Here is a 17,662-nt window from a genome sequence, read left to right as displayed (position 1 = left end):
AGTTACAAGTTTCAGTACATTCAGTTTTATTCAGTTTTATTCAGCATTGTTTTAAAAGTAACACAACCAAACTATATCCCTCATCCCATTAATCAATATTTAAACATTAGCTTAACACTGATTATACAGTTCAAACTATATCATACAGTAACAGCGCAGTCCAGTGCTATGACCATTAAATCTTGTGAACAGAAATATAAAAAGAGGTATAAAACATATATCATTAATTATTTTAAAAGAAAATACATGGAGCTGCTTTGTATACACAATTATAAATTATTGACAGAGAGAGAACAGCCACAACATTGTGTACATGGAGCAGTGTGTCTTACACGGGAACGGGTTCTAAAGTGTCCCACAAAGATAGAAAGATGAAAATGGAAATATGGAAAATTGGATTTAAAGTACATCAGAATGCTATCCCAATAACTAATTACTGATTGATCTGATCCACCACATGCGTATGCCAAAGACACTTCCTGATCACCTAAGTAACTAACTTCCTGTTTTTTAGTCGTATGTAACATTTAAGAGACTGCAAACCCATAAGAGGGAGCAAAGATCAACTCAATCAAACAGAACCCTTTCATGTGTTCTTCTCTGTCCAGTCAGGGATTCTATTTCCCCAGCATGGTGTCTGACTGCACTGGGACCAGTGTTGCCAGGTTCGCGGTTTTCCCGCGGAATTGGGCTACTTTTGAAGTGTTGCAGCGGGTTGAATTTTCAATTCCAGATTAGCATGTACACACATGGACATGGGACACGCCCACATACACACACGCACCTTGCGTGTACACACGTGCCTAATGCTCTCAGTTTCCTGAGAAAACCTCCTGAAAACCGCTTTTAATGCTGGCATACTAAAAAATTAGTGTTACTTTGTAGATATTACAATACATTTGGCAATGATAACAATGCTGTTGGACTTTAAAAGCAGTGTATATGGTTTGGCAGGGGCATATTTTGAGTTCTGATATTGGGCTGGTTTTTGGGCTGGTTTTATCGACCATTGGGCTGGTTTTGGGCTGTTTTTGATTGGTCATTGGGCTGGTTTTGTCACACAGACCTGGCAACCCTGACTGGGACATCCATTATCTGTTCCTGAAAAAAACGAGCACAATTCAAACACAAATGTTCACACATTGCTAGTTAGCAGCGGGAAACCCTTCCATAGACTATGTAGGACCTAGGTGTATTCTGTTTCATGGCTGATATTTAAAGAAGAGGAACAAGAAATGTAGGATGTAGGATGATATGGCAACCTAAACTGGATATAGCTGACCTACATGAGCACGGTACAGTATGTCTGTCATCTGCCACCATTAGGTGTCGCAGTGACAAAAACGATCGCCATTGACTGCCGTATTGCAATGAGTAAAGCTGTGCTCTTCAATTTCTAAAACGGGGTTAAAAATCTGTTTACATGACAAATATATATATATTTTTTTTCATGACACAAAAAACACTTTTGAAAGAAAATTTTACCAGACAAATACAACAGTGCTGTTTTAGAGATTTTGTCACAGTGAATAATCAAGCACTGAAACTGACCATTCAACTGCTGCCAAGCAGGGGTTGCTGTGCAGCACACTTGTTTTCTTTTGGTTCAGTCCCATTACCTGAACGGCCAAAAATATGTACAAATGTCAAATCCAACAATGAGATGTAACTACTTGGTAGGAACAGCATCTACAGTACTCTTAACCTTGTTATAACTTATGTGAACTACATATTGCCACATCATTTTGTCTTATTCGCACATTGTGTGAGCGCTTGCAGTTAAGGACTTTATACTGACCGTCCATGTGTTGTGTGGACTCCTTGTTCAGTAAGGGTGCAGTTGATTCATCTGCTGTCCCTGAAGGACCAAGAAACGTTTGTTAGATATAATCACCACTTATCCTTAATGACCTCAAATATCTCTGGGTGAAAAACAATTGGATTCACCACTTTGTTTTGAATGCTCTGTGCAGATTTACCATGTTGTAGACAACATGAAACATGTCATGATTGTGTGACGGTAAATGAACATAGATTAAGGTAAATACAAGATGATCATAGTGTCACTCCATCCTGAAAACTTTGATGTCATCCCATCTGAAGAAACTAATGGATGAGTGGAAATGTTGCCATGTTAAAGACACTAACCTGCAGACACAACAATGACCACACTGCTGCCAGTCAGAGATGGGGTTCCACCACTGGAGTTTCCTGAAAAACAAAGCAGAGAGAATAATCAGAATCCCAAGATTTAATTATTGTTAAACTGACGAGAAATTAAGCAGAAGTGAGACACACAATGGAAATCTTGTCAATTTTCTCATTCCAATTCCTATATGAATAAACTACCAGTATCAGAACTGCTGCCTTTTTTCACATCCAAAAAAGAGATTGAAAACAAAATATTCTGACAGATATAATAGTATAAACAAGCATTTTAGTTAATATTATGATACATCTTTTATATCTATCACAAAAGATCTTTAGCACTATAAAAGGTACATTTAGTAGGGAACACACTTTAGTGTTTATTCTCAAAAAAATAACTTGTTATAAAAGTAAGGCTACCATAGGTAGGGATAACGTGATGTAGCATAATAAGTAATAAGTAAATACGAGATGAGCATAGTTTCACTCCCTTCAAACAGCTTTGATGTCATCCCATCCAAAGAAACAAATGGATGAGAGGAAATATTGCCACGTTAAAGACACTAACCTGCGGAAGCATCAATACTCTGAGTGCTGCCAGTCGGAGATGGGGTCCCACCACTGGAGTGTCCTGAAAAATAAAGCGGAGAGAAGAGTCATGACCCCAAGATTTCACTTGTGTAAAACTGAAGAGAAGTAAAGCAGAAGTGAGACACAATCAGATTGTTATGACTTTACAGATGTCATTTCTAAATGAATAAACTACCAGAATCAGAACTGCCGTCACTGCCTTCTTTCTTATCTGAAAAAGAAAAGAGAATGAAAATTATTTTTTTTGGCAGGTATAACACTACAAACAAGACATTTAGTTAATATTATGATACATGATACATCTTTTATATCTGCAAAAAAATATTTTGCACTATAAAAGGTACATTTAGTAGGGAAACACATTTTAATGAGCTGATATGAACAAGGTGTTTCTTCTGGAGCAAAAAAAAACTTTTTTATAAAAGTAAGGCTACCATATGTAGGGGTAACGTGATGTAGCATAATAAGTAAAAAGTAAATACAAGATGAGGATAGTTTCACTCAGTTAGTTTCACTCTGCACTACAAATATATTTTTGCACTATAAGATGCATTTTGTAGGGAGAACATTGTAATGATATAATGAACACAGTGGTGTCCCAGATTGAATGAAACCTCGTCTGTCTTACCTGGAACCAAGTTTGAGGTAGGTAGGAGTGCAGAGGGGGCTGCTGCACCGCCTGGTGGGGAGTAGATGGGCTGCCGGTTCAAAACTAAATTGGAAAAATAATAAATAATAAGTTGTATTTTCTTTTTGTTGGTTGTTCATATTCTAGTTGTATTTTGATTTCATTAAGTGGTTGATTGTGGATCTTCGGTAAAAAAAAATGTCAGTCAGGTTGGAAATGACATTCAGATCTCACGTGACAACACACTTGTTGGAAACAGGCGTGCAACAGCTCAAGAAATTGTCAGCGCAAAAGCAAATTTCGGATTTATTTTGGAATCCAAAAAGATGATATGATTGCTTTGCCTGTCAATACTATGAGTGGTCGAGGCTTTTATCATCAAGATACAGTATTTTGTAAAGTCATACTTTCATAATAGCATATAACTTAACAAGGGCCTTAATCATGTAAGAAAACATGCACAACAATAAAAACATTTGACTGCATATGTCATTTAAAAAAAAAGATGTGAGTGTTGAGGGTGCCACTTGAAAATATGCTTGCAACACTTTCCTCTGACTATCTTTCTTTTGAATCTGAAATGAATACTACAGAAAGAGATACATATTTTCTTCTAGAACCAACAAACGATTGTGAAGTAGTAGGGGGGAATTCAAACATTAAAGGGGTCATTGAATGCAAAACAGAGTTTACCGTGACATCGTTCAATAATGACAGTTTGGTGGGTAAAATATGGTTTTTAATGGGCTTTATACTGACCGTCCATGTGTTGTGTGGACTCCTTGTTCAGTAAGGGTGCAGTTGATTCATCTGCTGTCCCTGAAGGACCAAGAAACGTTTGTTAGATATAATCACCACTTATCCTTAATGACCTCAAATATCTCTGTGTGAAAAACAATTGGATTCACCACTTTGTTTTGAATGCTCTGTGCAGATTTACCATGTTGTAGACAACATGAAACATGTCATGATTGTGTGACGGTAAATGAACATAGATTAAGGTAAATACAAGATGATCATAGTGTCACTCCATCCTGAAAACTTTGATGTCATCCCATCTGAAGAAACTAATGGATGAGTGGAAATGTTGCCATGTTAAAGACACTAACCTGCAGACACAACAATGACCACACTGCTGCCAGTCAGAGATGGGGTTCCACCACTGGAGTTTCCTGAAAAACAAAGCAGAGAGAATAATCAGAATCCCAAGATTTAATTATTGTTAAACTGACGAGAAATTAAGCAGAAGTGAGACACACAATGGAAATCTTGTCAATTTTCTCATTCCAATTCCTATATGAATAAACTACCAGTATCAGAACTGCTGCCTTTTTTCACATCCAAAAAAGAGATTGAAAACAAAATATTCTGACAGATATAATAGTATAAACAAGCATTTTAGTTAATATTATGATACATCTTTTATATCTATCACAAAAGATCTTTAGCACTATAAAAGGTACATTTAGTAGGGAACACACTTTAGTGTTTATTCTCAAAAAAATAACTTGTTATAAAAGTAAGGCTACCATAGGTAGGGATAACGTGATGTAGCATAATAAGTAATAAGTAAATACGAGATGAGCATAGTTTCACTCCCTTCAAACAGCTTTGATGTCATCCCATCCAAAGAAACAAATGGATGAGAGGAAATATTGCCACGTTAAAGACACTAACCTGCGGAAGCATCAATACTCTGAGTGCTGCCAGTCGGAGATGGGGTCCCACCACTGGAGTGTCCTGAAAAATAAAGCGGAGAGAAGAGTCATGACCCCAAGATTTCACTTGTGTAAAACTGAAGAGAAGTAAAGCAGAAGTGAGACACAATCAGATTGTTATGACTTTACAGATGTCATTTCTAAATGAATAAACTACCAGAATCAGAACTGCCGTCACTGCCTTCTTTCTTATCTGAAAAAGAAAAGAGAATGAAAATTATTTTTTTTGGCAGGTATAACACTACAAACAAGACATTTAGTTAATATTATGATACATGATACATCTTTTATATCTGCAAAAAAATATTTTGCACTATAAAAGGTACATTTAGTAGGGAAACACATTTTAATGAGCTGATATGAACAAGGTGTTTCTTCTGGAGCAAAAAAAAACTTTTTTATAAAAGTAAGGCTACCATATGTAGGGGTAACGTGATGTAGCATAATAAGTAAAAAGTAAATACAAGATGAGGATAGTTTCACTCAGTTAGTTTCACTCTGCACTACAAATATATTTTTGCACTATAAGATGCATTTTGTAGGGAGAACATTGTAATGATATAATGAACACAGTGGTGTCCCAGATTGAATGAAACCTCGTCTGTCTTACCTGGAACCAAGTTTGAGGTAGGTAGGAGTGCAGAGGGGGCTGCTGCACCGCCTGGTGGGGAGTAGATGGGCTGCCGGTTCAAAACTAAATTGGAAAAATAATAAATAATAAGTTGTATTTTCTTTTTGTTGGTTGTTCATATTCTAGTTGTATTTTGATTTCATTAAGTGGTTGATTGTGGATCTTCGGTAAAAAAAAATGTCAGTCAGGTTGGAAATGACATTCAGATCTCACGTGACAACACACTTGTTGGAAACAGGCGTGCAACAGCTCAAGAAATTGTCAGCGCAAAAGCAAATTTCGGATTTATTTTGGAATCCAAAAAGATGATATGATTGCTTTGCCTGTCAATACTATGAGTGGTCGAGGCTTTTATCATCAAGATACAGTATTTTGTAAAGTCATACTTTCATAATAGCATATAACTTAACAAGGGCCTTAATCATGTAAGAAAACATGCACAACAATAAAAACATTTGACTGCATATGTCATTTAAAAAAAAAGATGTGAGTGTTGAGGGTGCCACTTGAAAATATGCTTGCAACACTTTCCTCTGACTATCTTTCTTTTGAATCTGAAATGAATACTACAGAAAGAGATACATATTTTCTTCTAGAACCAACAAACGATTGTGAAGTAGTAGGGGGGAATTCAAACATTAAAGGGGTCATTGAATGCAAAACAGAGTTTACCGTGACATCGTTCAATAATGACAGTTTGGTGGGTAAAATATGGTTTTTAATGGGCTTTATACTGACCGTCCATGTGTTGTGTGGACTCCTTGTTCAGTAAGGGTGCAGTTGATTCATCTGCTGTCCCTGAAGGACCAAGAAACGTTTGTTAGATATAATCACCACTTATCCTTAATGACCTCAAATATCTCTGTGTGAAAAACAATTGGATTCACCACTTTGTTTTGAATGCTCTGTGCAGATTTACCATGTTGTAGACAACATGAAACATGTCATGATTGTGTGACGGTAAATGAACATAGATTAAGGTAAATACAAGATGATCATAGTGTCACTCCATCCTGAAAACTTTGATGTCATCCCATCTGAAGAAACTAATGGATGAGTGGAAATGTTGCCATGTTAAAGACACTAACCTGCAGACACAACAATGACCACACTGCTGCCAGTCAGAGATGGGGTTCCACCACTGGAGTTTCCTGAAAAACAAAGCAGAGAGAATAATCAGAATCCCAAGATTTAATTATTGTTAAACTGACGAGAAATTAAGCAGAAGTGAGACACACAATGGAAATCTTGTCAATTTTCTCATTCCAATTCCTATATGAATAAACTACCAGTATCAGAACTGCTGCCTTTTTTCACATCCAAAAAAGAGATTGAAAACAAAATATTCTGACAGATATAATAGTATAAACAAGCATTTTAGTTAATATTATGATACATCTTTTATATCTATCACAAAAGATCTTTAGCACTATAAAAGGTACATTTAGTAGGGAACACACTTTAGTGTTTATTCTCAAAAAAATAACTTGTTATAAAAGTAAGGCTACCATAGGTAGGGATAACGTGATGTAGCATAATAAGTAATAAGTAAATACGAGATGAGCATAGTTTCACTCCCTTCAAACAGCTTTGATGTCATCCCATCCAAAGAAACAAATGGATGAGAGGAAATATTGCCACGTTAAAGACACTAACCTGCGGAAGCATCAATACTCTGAGTGCTGCCAGTCGGAGATGGGGTCCCACCACTGGAGTGTCCTGAAAAATAAAGCGGAGAGAAGAGTCATGACCCCAAGATTTCACTTGTGTAAAACTGAAGAGAAGTAAAGCAGAAGTGAGACACAATCAGATTGTTATGACTTTACAGATGTCATTTCTAAATGAATAAACTACCAGAATTAGAACTGCCGTCACTGCCTTCTTTCTTATCTGAAAAAGAAAAGAGAATGAAAATTATTTTTTTTGGCAGGTATAACACTACAAACAAGACATTTAGTTAATATTATGATACATGATACATCTTTTATATCTGCAAAAAAATATTTTGCACTATAAAAGGTACATTTAGTAGGGAAACACATTTTAATGAGCTGATATGAACAAGGTGTTTCTTCTGGAGCAAAAAAAAACTTTTTTATAAAAGTAAGGCTACCATATGTAGGGGTAACGTGATGTAGCATAATAAGTAAAAAGTAAATACAAGATGAGGATAGTTTCACTCAGTTAGTTTCACTCTGCACTACAAATATATTTTTGCACTATAAGATGCATTTTGTAGGGAGAACATTGTAATGATATAATGAACACAGTGGTGTCCCAGATTGAATGAAACCTCGTCTGTCTTACCTGGAACCAAGTTTGAGGTAGGTAGGAGTGCAGAGGGGGCTGCTGCACCGCCTGGTGGGGAGTAGATGGGCTGCCGGTTCAAAACTAAATTGGAAAAATAATAAATAATAAGTTGTATTTTCTTTTTGTTGGTTGTTCATATTCTAGTTGTATTTTGATTTCATTAAGTGGTTGATTGTGGATCTTCGGTAAAAAAAAATGTCAGTCAGGTTGGAAATGACATTCAGATCTCACGTGACAACACACTTGTTGGAAACAGGCGTGCAACAGCTCAAGAAATTGTCAGCGCAAAAGCAAATTTCGGATTTATTTTGGAATCCAAAAAGATGATATGATTGCTTTGCCTGTCAATACTATGAGTGGTCGAGGCTTTTATCATCAAGATACAGTATTTTGTAAAGTCATACTTTCATAATAGCATATAACTTAACAAGGGCCTTAATCATGTAAGAAAACATGCACAACAATAAAAACATTTGACTGCATATGTCATTTAAAAAAAAAGATGTGAGTGTTGAGGGTGCCACTTGAAAATATGCTTGCAACACTTTCCTCTGACTATCTTTCTTTTGAATCTGAAATGAATACTACAGAAAGAGATACATATTTTCTTCTAGAACCAACAAACGATTGTGAAGTAGTAGGGGGGAATTCAAACATTAAAGGGGTCATAGAATGCAAAACAGAGTTTACCGTGACATCGTTCAATAATGACAGTTTGGTGGGTAAAATTCACATACAGAGAACCTCAATTCCCATTGGCACCTCTTTCCTATGCAAATCTCACAATTTGGAACTGCCACTGTCAAACGGGCGGTTTCCCAAAAACAGTGAGTTGACGTCAATTCGGTGGCTCCACCTTATTTGGCTCTGGTCTGTGCCAAATAAGATGGCAGTTGCGCCTTTGCTTTGCAGCTACGCTCATTGTAAACCAACCAATCAGCGCGCAATCATCTAAATATGCATGATCATACCATCAAAAGGGAGAAAACCCCTTGTTTCATTGTAGGGCTATTTCACAGGGTTGAATTAGGGTGCATAGAACAGCACCCGGGCCATTTTCTGCCCAACCAATGTTACATACCTTATTCAGAGACCTTAAGGAACAGTATGAAATACCTTATAAAATGATTCTGTGACCCCTTTAAAACACATATTTGTATTATTATTATTTTAAACTGTAACTGACCTGGGTCAGAAGGTTTACGTCTTGATAGAGCTGAAAAGAAATGTCAAGTTAACTGCAGTACATGCACTGTATAATAATGCCTGATGTTTTATTTACATTGTTGCAAAATATATAATCATTTCAGATTTTCATTATACGTGTCAGCTTTCCCTTTAGCTTTCCCTTTCTAAAGATTTATCTAATGTTGACGTTATCTTATGTCATCTGTTGAATTCTCATTTAAATTCTATCTATTCATGTCTTATTCCTCCACTGAGAATATTTATTTTTTGCCTGGTCTGGATTGAAAGATAAATAGGACAACTTTGTTACATTGGTGTCTCGTTTGAGAATAATGAAAATAAACGCTGAGATAATAAATCTTTAAGTACTTAAAGTAAAGTACAAATACTTTTTTGAATGGAACCTCTAAGCACTACTTACTGACGATGCCTCTTTTATAAAGTATGAACATGAGCCCTCCAACCAAGGCCAGACATATGATGAAGCCCACAACTACACTAATAGTTCCGACCTTAACCAGAGGACAGTCACCACACTTGTTATCTGCAAATAAAGGGAGAGAAATGATTGAGCCAGTAATATGAAGCCAGATGACACACATCAAGACTACAATAGTTAGAGTTATTAATTTAATTATAAGATACTTTTTTCTAGATATGTTTGAAATAGGTGTTACGTGGATATGTTAGGAAGGAGGTGACATTGTATTACCAGGGAATGCTTTAATGATTGGTGGAACCAAGGCTTGGTGTTCAACAAAGCAGTCGTAATTTTCTTGGTCATCCATGGGGATCTCTACACGTTTCCAAATCTGGTGTGTGCCATCATGGTTGGGGCGGACTCCTGAAGTCTCCACGCCATCAGAGATGACCACCCCATTCTTCCTGATGTTCAGGGAGATGTCTTTAGGCAGGAATCCAGTGGCCCAGCAGGTGAGTTTGACATTCCCCACGGTTTTAGACTTTTTTCCATATGCTTCGACAATGGGAGGCTCTACATACAAAATAAACATAATTATAGAGTTACAGATATATGCCCTACAAATTAAATGAAACCAATTCAAATGTCATTCTTATGTGAGGATTTCTGCTCAGCACACACAATATTTAATCTTAGCTACTCACTTGCTTGGCGGAGGGATTTCTGGCCATAATCCATGAATTTATTCAGCCAGTCAACACACTCCTTCTCCAGGTAACCCTTGGTGTACTGGTTCAGGATCTGCTCTCCATCCCACTTCCTCTTAGTTGGTACAGCAGCGGCATTAGGGGCGATCCACTGTGTAGAGGTGTCATCGAAGGCCAGGAAGTCGTCTCCATCGTAGCTGTACTGGTCAAAGCCCTTGATGAATCTTACAGAACCCTGCTCTTCTTCAACCTCACAGCCATGTCTCCACTGAAGAGTATGGACATCTGAGACAAAACAAGAATACAAATTAACAGTTTGTAAACACAAATATGGTGGATGATGCATTGGACTGGAGAAGTGGTCTGTGTTTGTTCTCACCAGAGTCATTCTGACGCATGCGGTCCATCAAGATGCCAATGTTGACTTTGAACCACTGCTCCTTGAACTTGCGTGACTGAGTGCCTTTGTCCCAGTAGTCTTTATCCAGTTTCTCCTCCATCCAGTCCTGCTTGGGAACCTTCTTCTGAAGATCGTTGTCATAGTAGTCGATCATCCTGTCGTTCAGAAGGCCCATGGCGGTGAACTCATGGATACCATGATGATGAATGGGCTTGGAGAGGGCGGTGTAGACATACTCCAGTGAGTGGCTTTCTAGTGGCACAAAAGTAATGATCAGCGGACAAAGACATTTTATCTTTCTTTATTTAAACTAATAAAAAGCATGTATCACTTCCTCAAATGCAAGAAAATGTTTTAGAGTGCCACCAGATTCAAAACCTGACACCTTATTTTTGCCATAAAAATTAACTTTTGTAATGAGTCTATATAGCCAACTGTAAATACTTCTATCAATGAACCTGACTCAAACACATTTAGTTGAAGTTAGTTTTTCTCAATCAATTTGACATAATTCTCCAAACTCAGATAGCGTCTCTCAAAATCTGTAAAAGTAAACACACTCTTATGTTGGTCGTATTTACAGTTCAATATTCACTGTATAATATAGCACTGCAGTTTATTCTATTAATTTATTTTTTCAATATAAATACTAACATAAAAGTGTATTCTCTGTTGATTTGAGAAAAAATTCAGCTGTAGATAAACCAACAAATGAAATACACTTATAAATGAAGTGTATACACAATAAGTGAAGTTTCTCTGTGTAATGAGGAGATAAGTTTTATAACAATGATTTGTCACTACCCCAAAATAACAATCAGGGCCTACATAAATACGTAAGTAAATAAATGTTCTACAATCATTAGGTGTCAGATGGCTGAGCGGTACAGGGAATCGGGCCAGTAATCAGAAGGTTGCCAGTTTGATTCCCGGCCCTGCCAAATGACGTTGTGTCCTTGGCAAGGCACTTTACCATACTTGTCTCGGGGAGAATGTCCCTGTACTTACTGTAAGTCACTGTGGATAAGAGTGTCTGCTAAATGACTACATGTAAATGTACTACTACAATCATTGAATCGATGAACTATACTTGAATGACATGGTCAATCAGGGTGGCTCTGATTTCATTTGAAACAATGGATGTAGGTGGTATTGCATTACGGTTAGGTTTCCGACTCTTCCGGTCCTCCAGTCAACATTTACAAAACTATCTCCCCCAATAATTTTTGTTCGAGTCTCGAACCTGGCTCATACTACTAGCTTTTTCATAGAATAATTTTTCCCGATTTTTGCTAAGTTTGAGACCAATCCGAAATGGGTAAACTAGCACCCCATTTATTTGCTTACGTCAATAAGAGTTGCCTGCAAATGTGCTCGCGGATACTAACAGGGCACGAGCACAAAAGTTCACATTGGCCGATAACCGATTTACACCGAGCTGAATGAGCCATAGACTTATATTGAATGAGCACAGGGAGAAATGGCTTGAATTGCCTGCCTTGTTGTAGCAAGTTTAGCAAATCGTTGTCACACATACATGAAAAGTTGTTAATATAGTTTATTCCCGTTATTTTAAAACAGAATAGATTTTTCGTAAAAACGTTTATGACATGATGGCAAATATATTATGTTAAGCACGGGCATAGATTGTTGACATGTCTATCTGGAGCAAAGACGAAGATAAATACTATAACTGTTAACCACAATAGGAAATTATATATATTTAAATAATATTATTCTTGCCTTCAGAAGCTTTTGTTAAACACACCCATTATTCTTTTTTTGATTGTGCCAGACTGCTTTTGTGGGACAATGAAGGTCCTCAGTGACTATGTTTCACCCCCACTTACATCTGAACGTCTTGTAGCCTATATGGTTCTATGAATATGCCCCTTTCAAAGGCAAATGTTCAAACAAGTATATTTTAGACACACTTCTTGAGCTTTTATTTATTACATTATTAACACGTCTTGTTAGATCACGTTATATCCATTAATAGACGTTTGGTTTTCTAGGTTGAACATATAAAACACAGGTCGCATTTCGACACTGATGTGAAATTGAAGGCAGTGTGAATTTCGTGGCATTTCGTTTGAATATAAAGTTGACAGTAAGTTATGGTAAGTCTGCATTATGGAAGATTTCGGTTACCAAAATAACTACGCTTTCTTTGCCTGGCGAGATTAACGACGGAGCTGTTCATGTTTATTTCATCCGATACAATGCGTTGGAAATCATACTCATATCACGAAGAAAAAAAGCAACATATGTGATGAGTTCCATCCAGAATAGCCCTATATTTAGCCCTATAGCCTATTTCTAAAAAACAAGTAGAAGGAATACTAGACAGTGACAGAATACATTTCCGTTAAGTTTGCATCATGTCTCTGATCCTTATCGGACTTTCTGCCCATAGATTCTGCCTTAGCTCACACGCTCGTAACCATATAAATATATGCTCGCTGGTTGTCGCAAAGTATGACGTGTACAGCTAGTTGCAAGCGTGCTGGAGGCAAGCCCCCACCCCTCGCCCCTCGGCTTGAAGCAACGGCCCCGGTGGATGTAGGTGGTATTGCATGTACGGTTAGGTTTCCGACTCTTCCGGTCGTTTTTATTCTATTAACTCCATTCAACATTTACAAAACTATCTCCCCCAATAATTTTTGTATGATTCTCAAACCTGGCTCATACTACTAGCTTTTTCATAGAATCATTTTTCCCGATTTTTGCTAAGTTTGAAACCAATCCGAAATGGGTAAACTAGCAACCCATTTATTTGCTTAGTCAATGAAATTTGCCTGCAAATGTGCTGGCGGATACTAACAGGGCACGAGCACAAAAGTTCACATTGGCCGATAGACGATTTACATGAGCTCTCGGAGCTAGGGAAAAAAAGAGCCACTGTTTAAAGTTAGACAGGAAGACACGGAAGTAGAAATATGGCCGCGCCCAGTCTCGCGCTCTCGCTTGCCTCACTGCGCCACTGAGCACTTTTTATAGAAATGAATGGGGACGCCATCTTGGAAGACAAAAGTAGCTTACTCTAGTTATATTAACTCTATGGCTGGAGGTCTCGGAGCTAGGGAAAAAAAGAGCCACTGTTTAAAGCTAGACCGGAAGACACAGAAGTGGAAATATGGCCGCGCCCAGTCTCGCGCTCTAGCTTGCCTCACTGCGCCACTGAGCACTTTTCATAGAAATAAATGGGGACGCCATCTTGGAAGACAAAAGTAGCTTACTCTAGTTATATTAGGTGCGTTCGACATGGACTGCGGCTGCATGAAACGACCAGCGAGAGTAGCCGCTTGCAGTCGGGGAGGAGTTGAAAACGGCTCTGTGAAGTCGGACATTCCAGCTTCTCGTGGTTTGCTGTGTTGATGTCAGTCATGGCCGATCAAGCGCTGTTTGCTTACTTTACTTTATTTATAATTTAACTTAGTCTTTCCGGTAGTGAAGAGGCTGACTAAAACCCTTTCTTCAACACATTTTTAATTCAATTGAACTTTTTTGAGCGTTGGCGAAACTGAAGGTGTCCGAATATTCCAAAACACGCGTCAAAGTTGTCGTGTGTGAGTCTGGCCAATCATGAAATTGCTGTGTCGTCACTTGAACCCGTGCAGTTGCTCTTGAGAAAATGCGCTCGGCTACACAGCCGGCAGTTCTCGAATCGATCTCACGGTACTTTGATCGCGACGTCACAGTGACGTGTCCTCGGCGCCGTCTCAAATCGGACAAAAAGTCTAACCAGAATGCACTTTTTCAAGTCAGCCGCCTGCAGCGCCGCATGAAGTCGGGTCATGTCGAACGCACCTATTAACTCTATGGCTGTTTATCAATCCGAAGAACGCTGAGAACGCAAGTACATTCTTTTGAAGAACGTTCTGGCAAGCCTCCTTGCGGGAATGGTCTTGCAAGGACGCAAGGACGGAGAATGAATTGAGATGGTTAGGGTTTTCCTGGACTCGCAGCATTATGATAACACTGACTAACTACAAAAACTAGATAACAAAGCTAAAAAATGGTCCGTCTACCTGTAATTTTAAGTTTTCTGTAGCCCTTGCTAACTTACAGTACCTAGTGTCTGCACTGCACTGAGATGCTAGCTAGGTTATCGACAAGTCGGAGCAAATTTACAAATCAGCCGTTTCATCAATAAAATAAGAACATTTTCAGCGACTGAACTGCTTATTTCTCGTCACATTTTAATTCAGATGCTGATTTACATGTACCGTTTAGCTGAAATATGAAAAGTAAAAAATTACAGTTGTGAGGTTTGTCTGCCTCGCTTGACATCTTCCGGGTATTTTTGGCGTTCTTGGTAGTGATGTGTCGTTCGTGAACGATTCGTTCATTTTGAACGAATCCTTATAAGGACTCGGGAGTAACGAGTCCTCTCAACGAGTGATTCGTTCATTTCCCGACTCGGTCTTTCTACGAGTCTTTGGATCATTTTTCACGTGACCTGCATAGGCTCTGTAGCTAGAGGAAACGAACGATTCGTTCCTTTCCCGACTCGGTCTTTCTACGAGTCTTTGGATCATTTTTCACGTGACCTGTATAGGCTGTAGCAAGAGGAAACGAACGATTCGTTCCTTTCCCGACTCGGTCTTTCTACGAGTCTTTGGATCATTTTTCACGTGACCTGCATAGGCTCTGTAGCTAGAGGAAACGAATGATTAGTTCCTTCCCCGACTCGGTCTTTCTACGAGTCTTTGGATCCTTTTTTCACGTGACCTGCATTATATTTTTTAGTAGAGGAAACAGTTTCCTTATTCCCTTTCGCGTGGCCGCTGTTTTAGTAAGACGTGAATGAATGATATTCGCTCAAGTCATCATACTGACTGGTTTTGTTATTTTCACTTTACATTTACACTTACAGTTTAGTGCAGTGTAATTGTTTGACGTGATAATTAAATGCTAGTGTGATAATACATGACCAAATCATACAAACTCATGATACATTATTTTAATGCAGGAATTTATTTTGAAATAGTATTTGCTGGTGCACATGTCATGCACTAACCTACAGTGGACGTATAGGGGCTATACGTCCTTTGCAGTGGACGTATAGCCCCCAACCCCCCCCCCCCCCCCCCCCCCCCCCCCCCCCCCCCCCCTGAAATGAACAAATGACTCGAAAAAAGATTCGTTCATTTTACTGAACGAGATTCAAAGAACCGAATCAGTAAAAAGAACCGAACTTCCCATCACTAGTTCTTGGTGACTTGTGTTCTTTGGATTGGAACCGTACTTGGGCAATGAAAGATGACGTCAAACGAGTTCGCAAGAACACAAGAACGGAAAAAACGTGGATTGATAAACAGCCTATGTGATGGACAGATGATCAACAGTAACGTAATCAACGACGTCACCAAAGAGCGCTTGGGTTGAATTCGTTTTCAACAAACAAAATATGACGTTGCTGTGATTGGTTGTTGGTCTATCCAATAGAGCAAGGCATTTGTTTTACAAGTTCGGTTGAAACACGCCCCATACTCAAAGCCCAACGGAGAGTTAATTAGGAGTATGACGTCAGGCTATGAAATAGGCCCACTGTGAAGAAAATTGGGAATCCGATCCCCGTGTTAAATGTTTTGAGAGGGCTGCCTGAGTTTGGATACATTTTAAAATCGATTAAGAAAAACTGAATTTTGTTGACATCAGTCCAATACGGAAGCGTATTTTATCTGAGGTTAAAATGTATTTCAACTAGAGCACAATTTCATGTAAAACGAAAGGAAAACTTACCGGTGTTAACGGACCCCAACATCCCATACACGACCAGGATTGCACCGGCAAATGCCATATTTAGTCCGCTCACATTTGTCTGTTCAACAGTTTATAAACTGTTGTTTTTAGAATGTAACTTGGACTGCTCTCACAGGTCTTCAACTGTCGCTGTCGAGATACTGAAATTGAAATTGTAAACTTGCACATCAGGTTTTGATAGGGACTGATCCCTCCCATAGCCTATAGCCTAGGCCTACTTCCTTGTTGGACTACATGGTTGGAATACTTGATGGCCTACAATGTAGCACAAAGAAATCTTGTGCCGCCCGCTACCCCGCCGGCCACCGCCCGAGAGTACACGGAACGAGGTGCCTGTAGCTGCATGAAGGGGGCGCCAACATGACAATTCCTCTCAAAGTGAAATGATAAATAAGAGAAAACCGCGCAGAGATATTTGTTTAATTAAATGCTCGTGCGCCCCCCACGTGACATGAGAACATGCGGACCGGGGCGGCTGCCCGGTCCGCCCGTGCCTAAAACCGCCCCTGATTAGCAGACTAGGCTGACAGACAATGACTGTCCCACTTTACCACACAAGCTGTCCCACATTACCTGAAAATGATGCCTGAGTCAAAGAGGGGGTCATGTTATGTTTGAAAGTGTGTAGTTCCTAAAATACTATGTATTCCCATTTCATTCCAAAATGTAAATGTTCCTAAGCCCTAAAACAATTTACAGAAACACCACTGGGGTGAGTTAACTGTTTTTTGTAAGTCTACTGGAGCCTCTGCCAAAAAGTCCAACATTACCTGAAGTCACCCTACAAGTTTTGTCTGCCCAAATGTTGTGTAAGATGAGGCCCTCTGAGACTTGCTTAGGTGCACAGACAGCTCATTGCCTGTAAAATGTCAAATGAAAATTGGCCACCACTTTCCATTCAATTATGAGAAACCCCGTCCAATCCAAGCAAAGCTTTCCTTCTTGACTTCTGTGAAATTGATCAATCAAACTCAGTGAAAAAAATTGTGAAAGTTCAGACAAGAATTAGAGGCACCGTTTCTCATATTAGAATTTATTTAGTAATATTTTCTAGTCAAGCTTTAATGCACTAGACTCTTTCTGAGAATAGCAGATGTTCAGTGTCCCTGTATAGTGCCACAGTTGGCTTTGACGTGACACAATTATTTAGC

The 17,662-nt window shown here is 38.7% G+C and overlaps 1 protein-coding gene across 4 annotated transcripts; it reads right to left on the bottom strand.

Annotated features, from left to right (window-relative positions):
- Positions 1 to 9: 9 nt before the first annotated feature.
- Positions 10 to 16,846, bottom strand: LOC124467266. Of its 4 annotated transcripts, XM_047019482.1 has the most exons (23): positions 16,491 to 16,846; positions 10,722 to 10,994; positions 10,340 to 10,627; positions 9,927 to 10,208; positions 9,636 to 9,758; positions 9,213 to 9,242; positions 8,024 to 8,107; positions 7,571 to 7,606; positions 7,373 to 7,435; positions 6,805 to 6,867; positions 6,455 to 6,514; positions 5,696 to 5,779; positions 5,243 to 5,278; positions 5,045 to 5,107; positions 4,477 to 4,539; positions 4,127 to 4,186; positions 3,368 to 3,451; positions 2,915 to 2,950; positions 2,717 to 2,779; positions 2,149 to 2,211; positions 1,799 to 1,858; positions 1,552 to 1,619; positions 10 to 1,101 (listed from the first exon to the last, which is right to left on the bottom strand). In XM_047019482.1, exons 1-22 carry the CDS (start codon positions 16,546 to 16,548, stop codon positions 1,555 to 1,557), a joined length of 2,037 nt encoding a protein of 678 aa, XP_046875438.1. In that variant the 5' UTR covers positions 16,549 to 16,846; the 3' UTR covers positions 10 to 1,101; positions 1,552 to 1,554. The 4 variants fall into 4 exon arrangements, with proteins under 4 accessions (XP_046875438.1, XP_046875440.1, XP_046875441.1 ...); XM_047019484.1 differs by lacking the exon at positions 2,149 to 2,211; XM_047019485.1 differs by lacking the exon at positions 4,477 to 4,539.
- Between the last annotated feature and the right edge of the window lie 816 nt (positions 16,847 to 17,662).

The sequence above is a fragment of the Hypomesus transpacificus genome, chromosome 4, assembly GCF_021917145.1.
Source record: "Hypomesus transpacificus isolate Combined female chromosome 4, fHypTra1, whole genome shotgun sequence".
In the NCBI taxonomy this organism is placed as follows: Eukaryota; Metazoa; Chordata; class Actinopteri; order Osmeriformes; family Osmeridae; genus Hypomesus; species Hypomesus transpacificus.
Note: the sequence above shows the minus strand (reverse complement) of the source record. Positions and strands in the feature narration are given on the sequence as shown.

Coding starts and splice junctions, on each gene's coding strand:
- LOC124467266 (XM_047019482.1), bottom strand. CDS start 16,548: ATGGCATTTGCCGGTGCAATCCTGGTCGTGTATGGGATGTTGGGGTCC. Junction 2,212..2,716: donor GAGTATTGATGCTTCCGCAG/GTTAGTGTCTTT, acceptor TTTGTTTTTCAG/GAAACTCCAGTGGTGGAACC. Junction 1,620..1,798: donor GTCCACACAACACATGGACG/GTCAGTATAAAG, acceptor TTGGCCGTTCAG/GTAATGGGACTGAACCAAAA.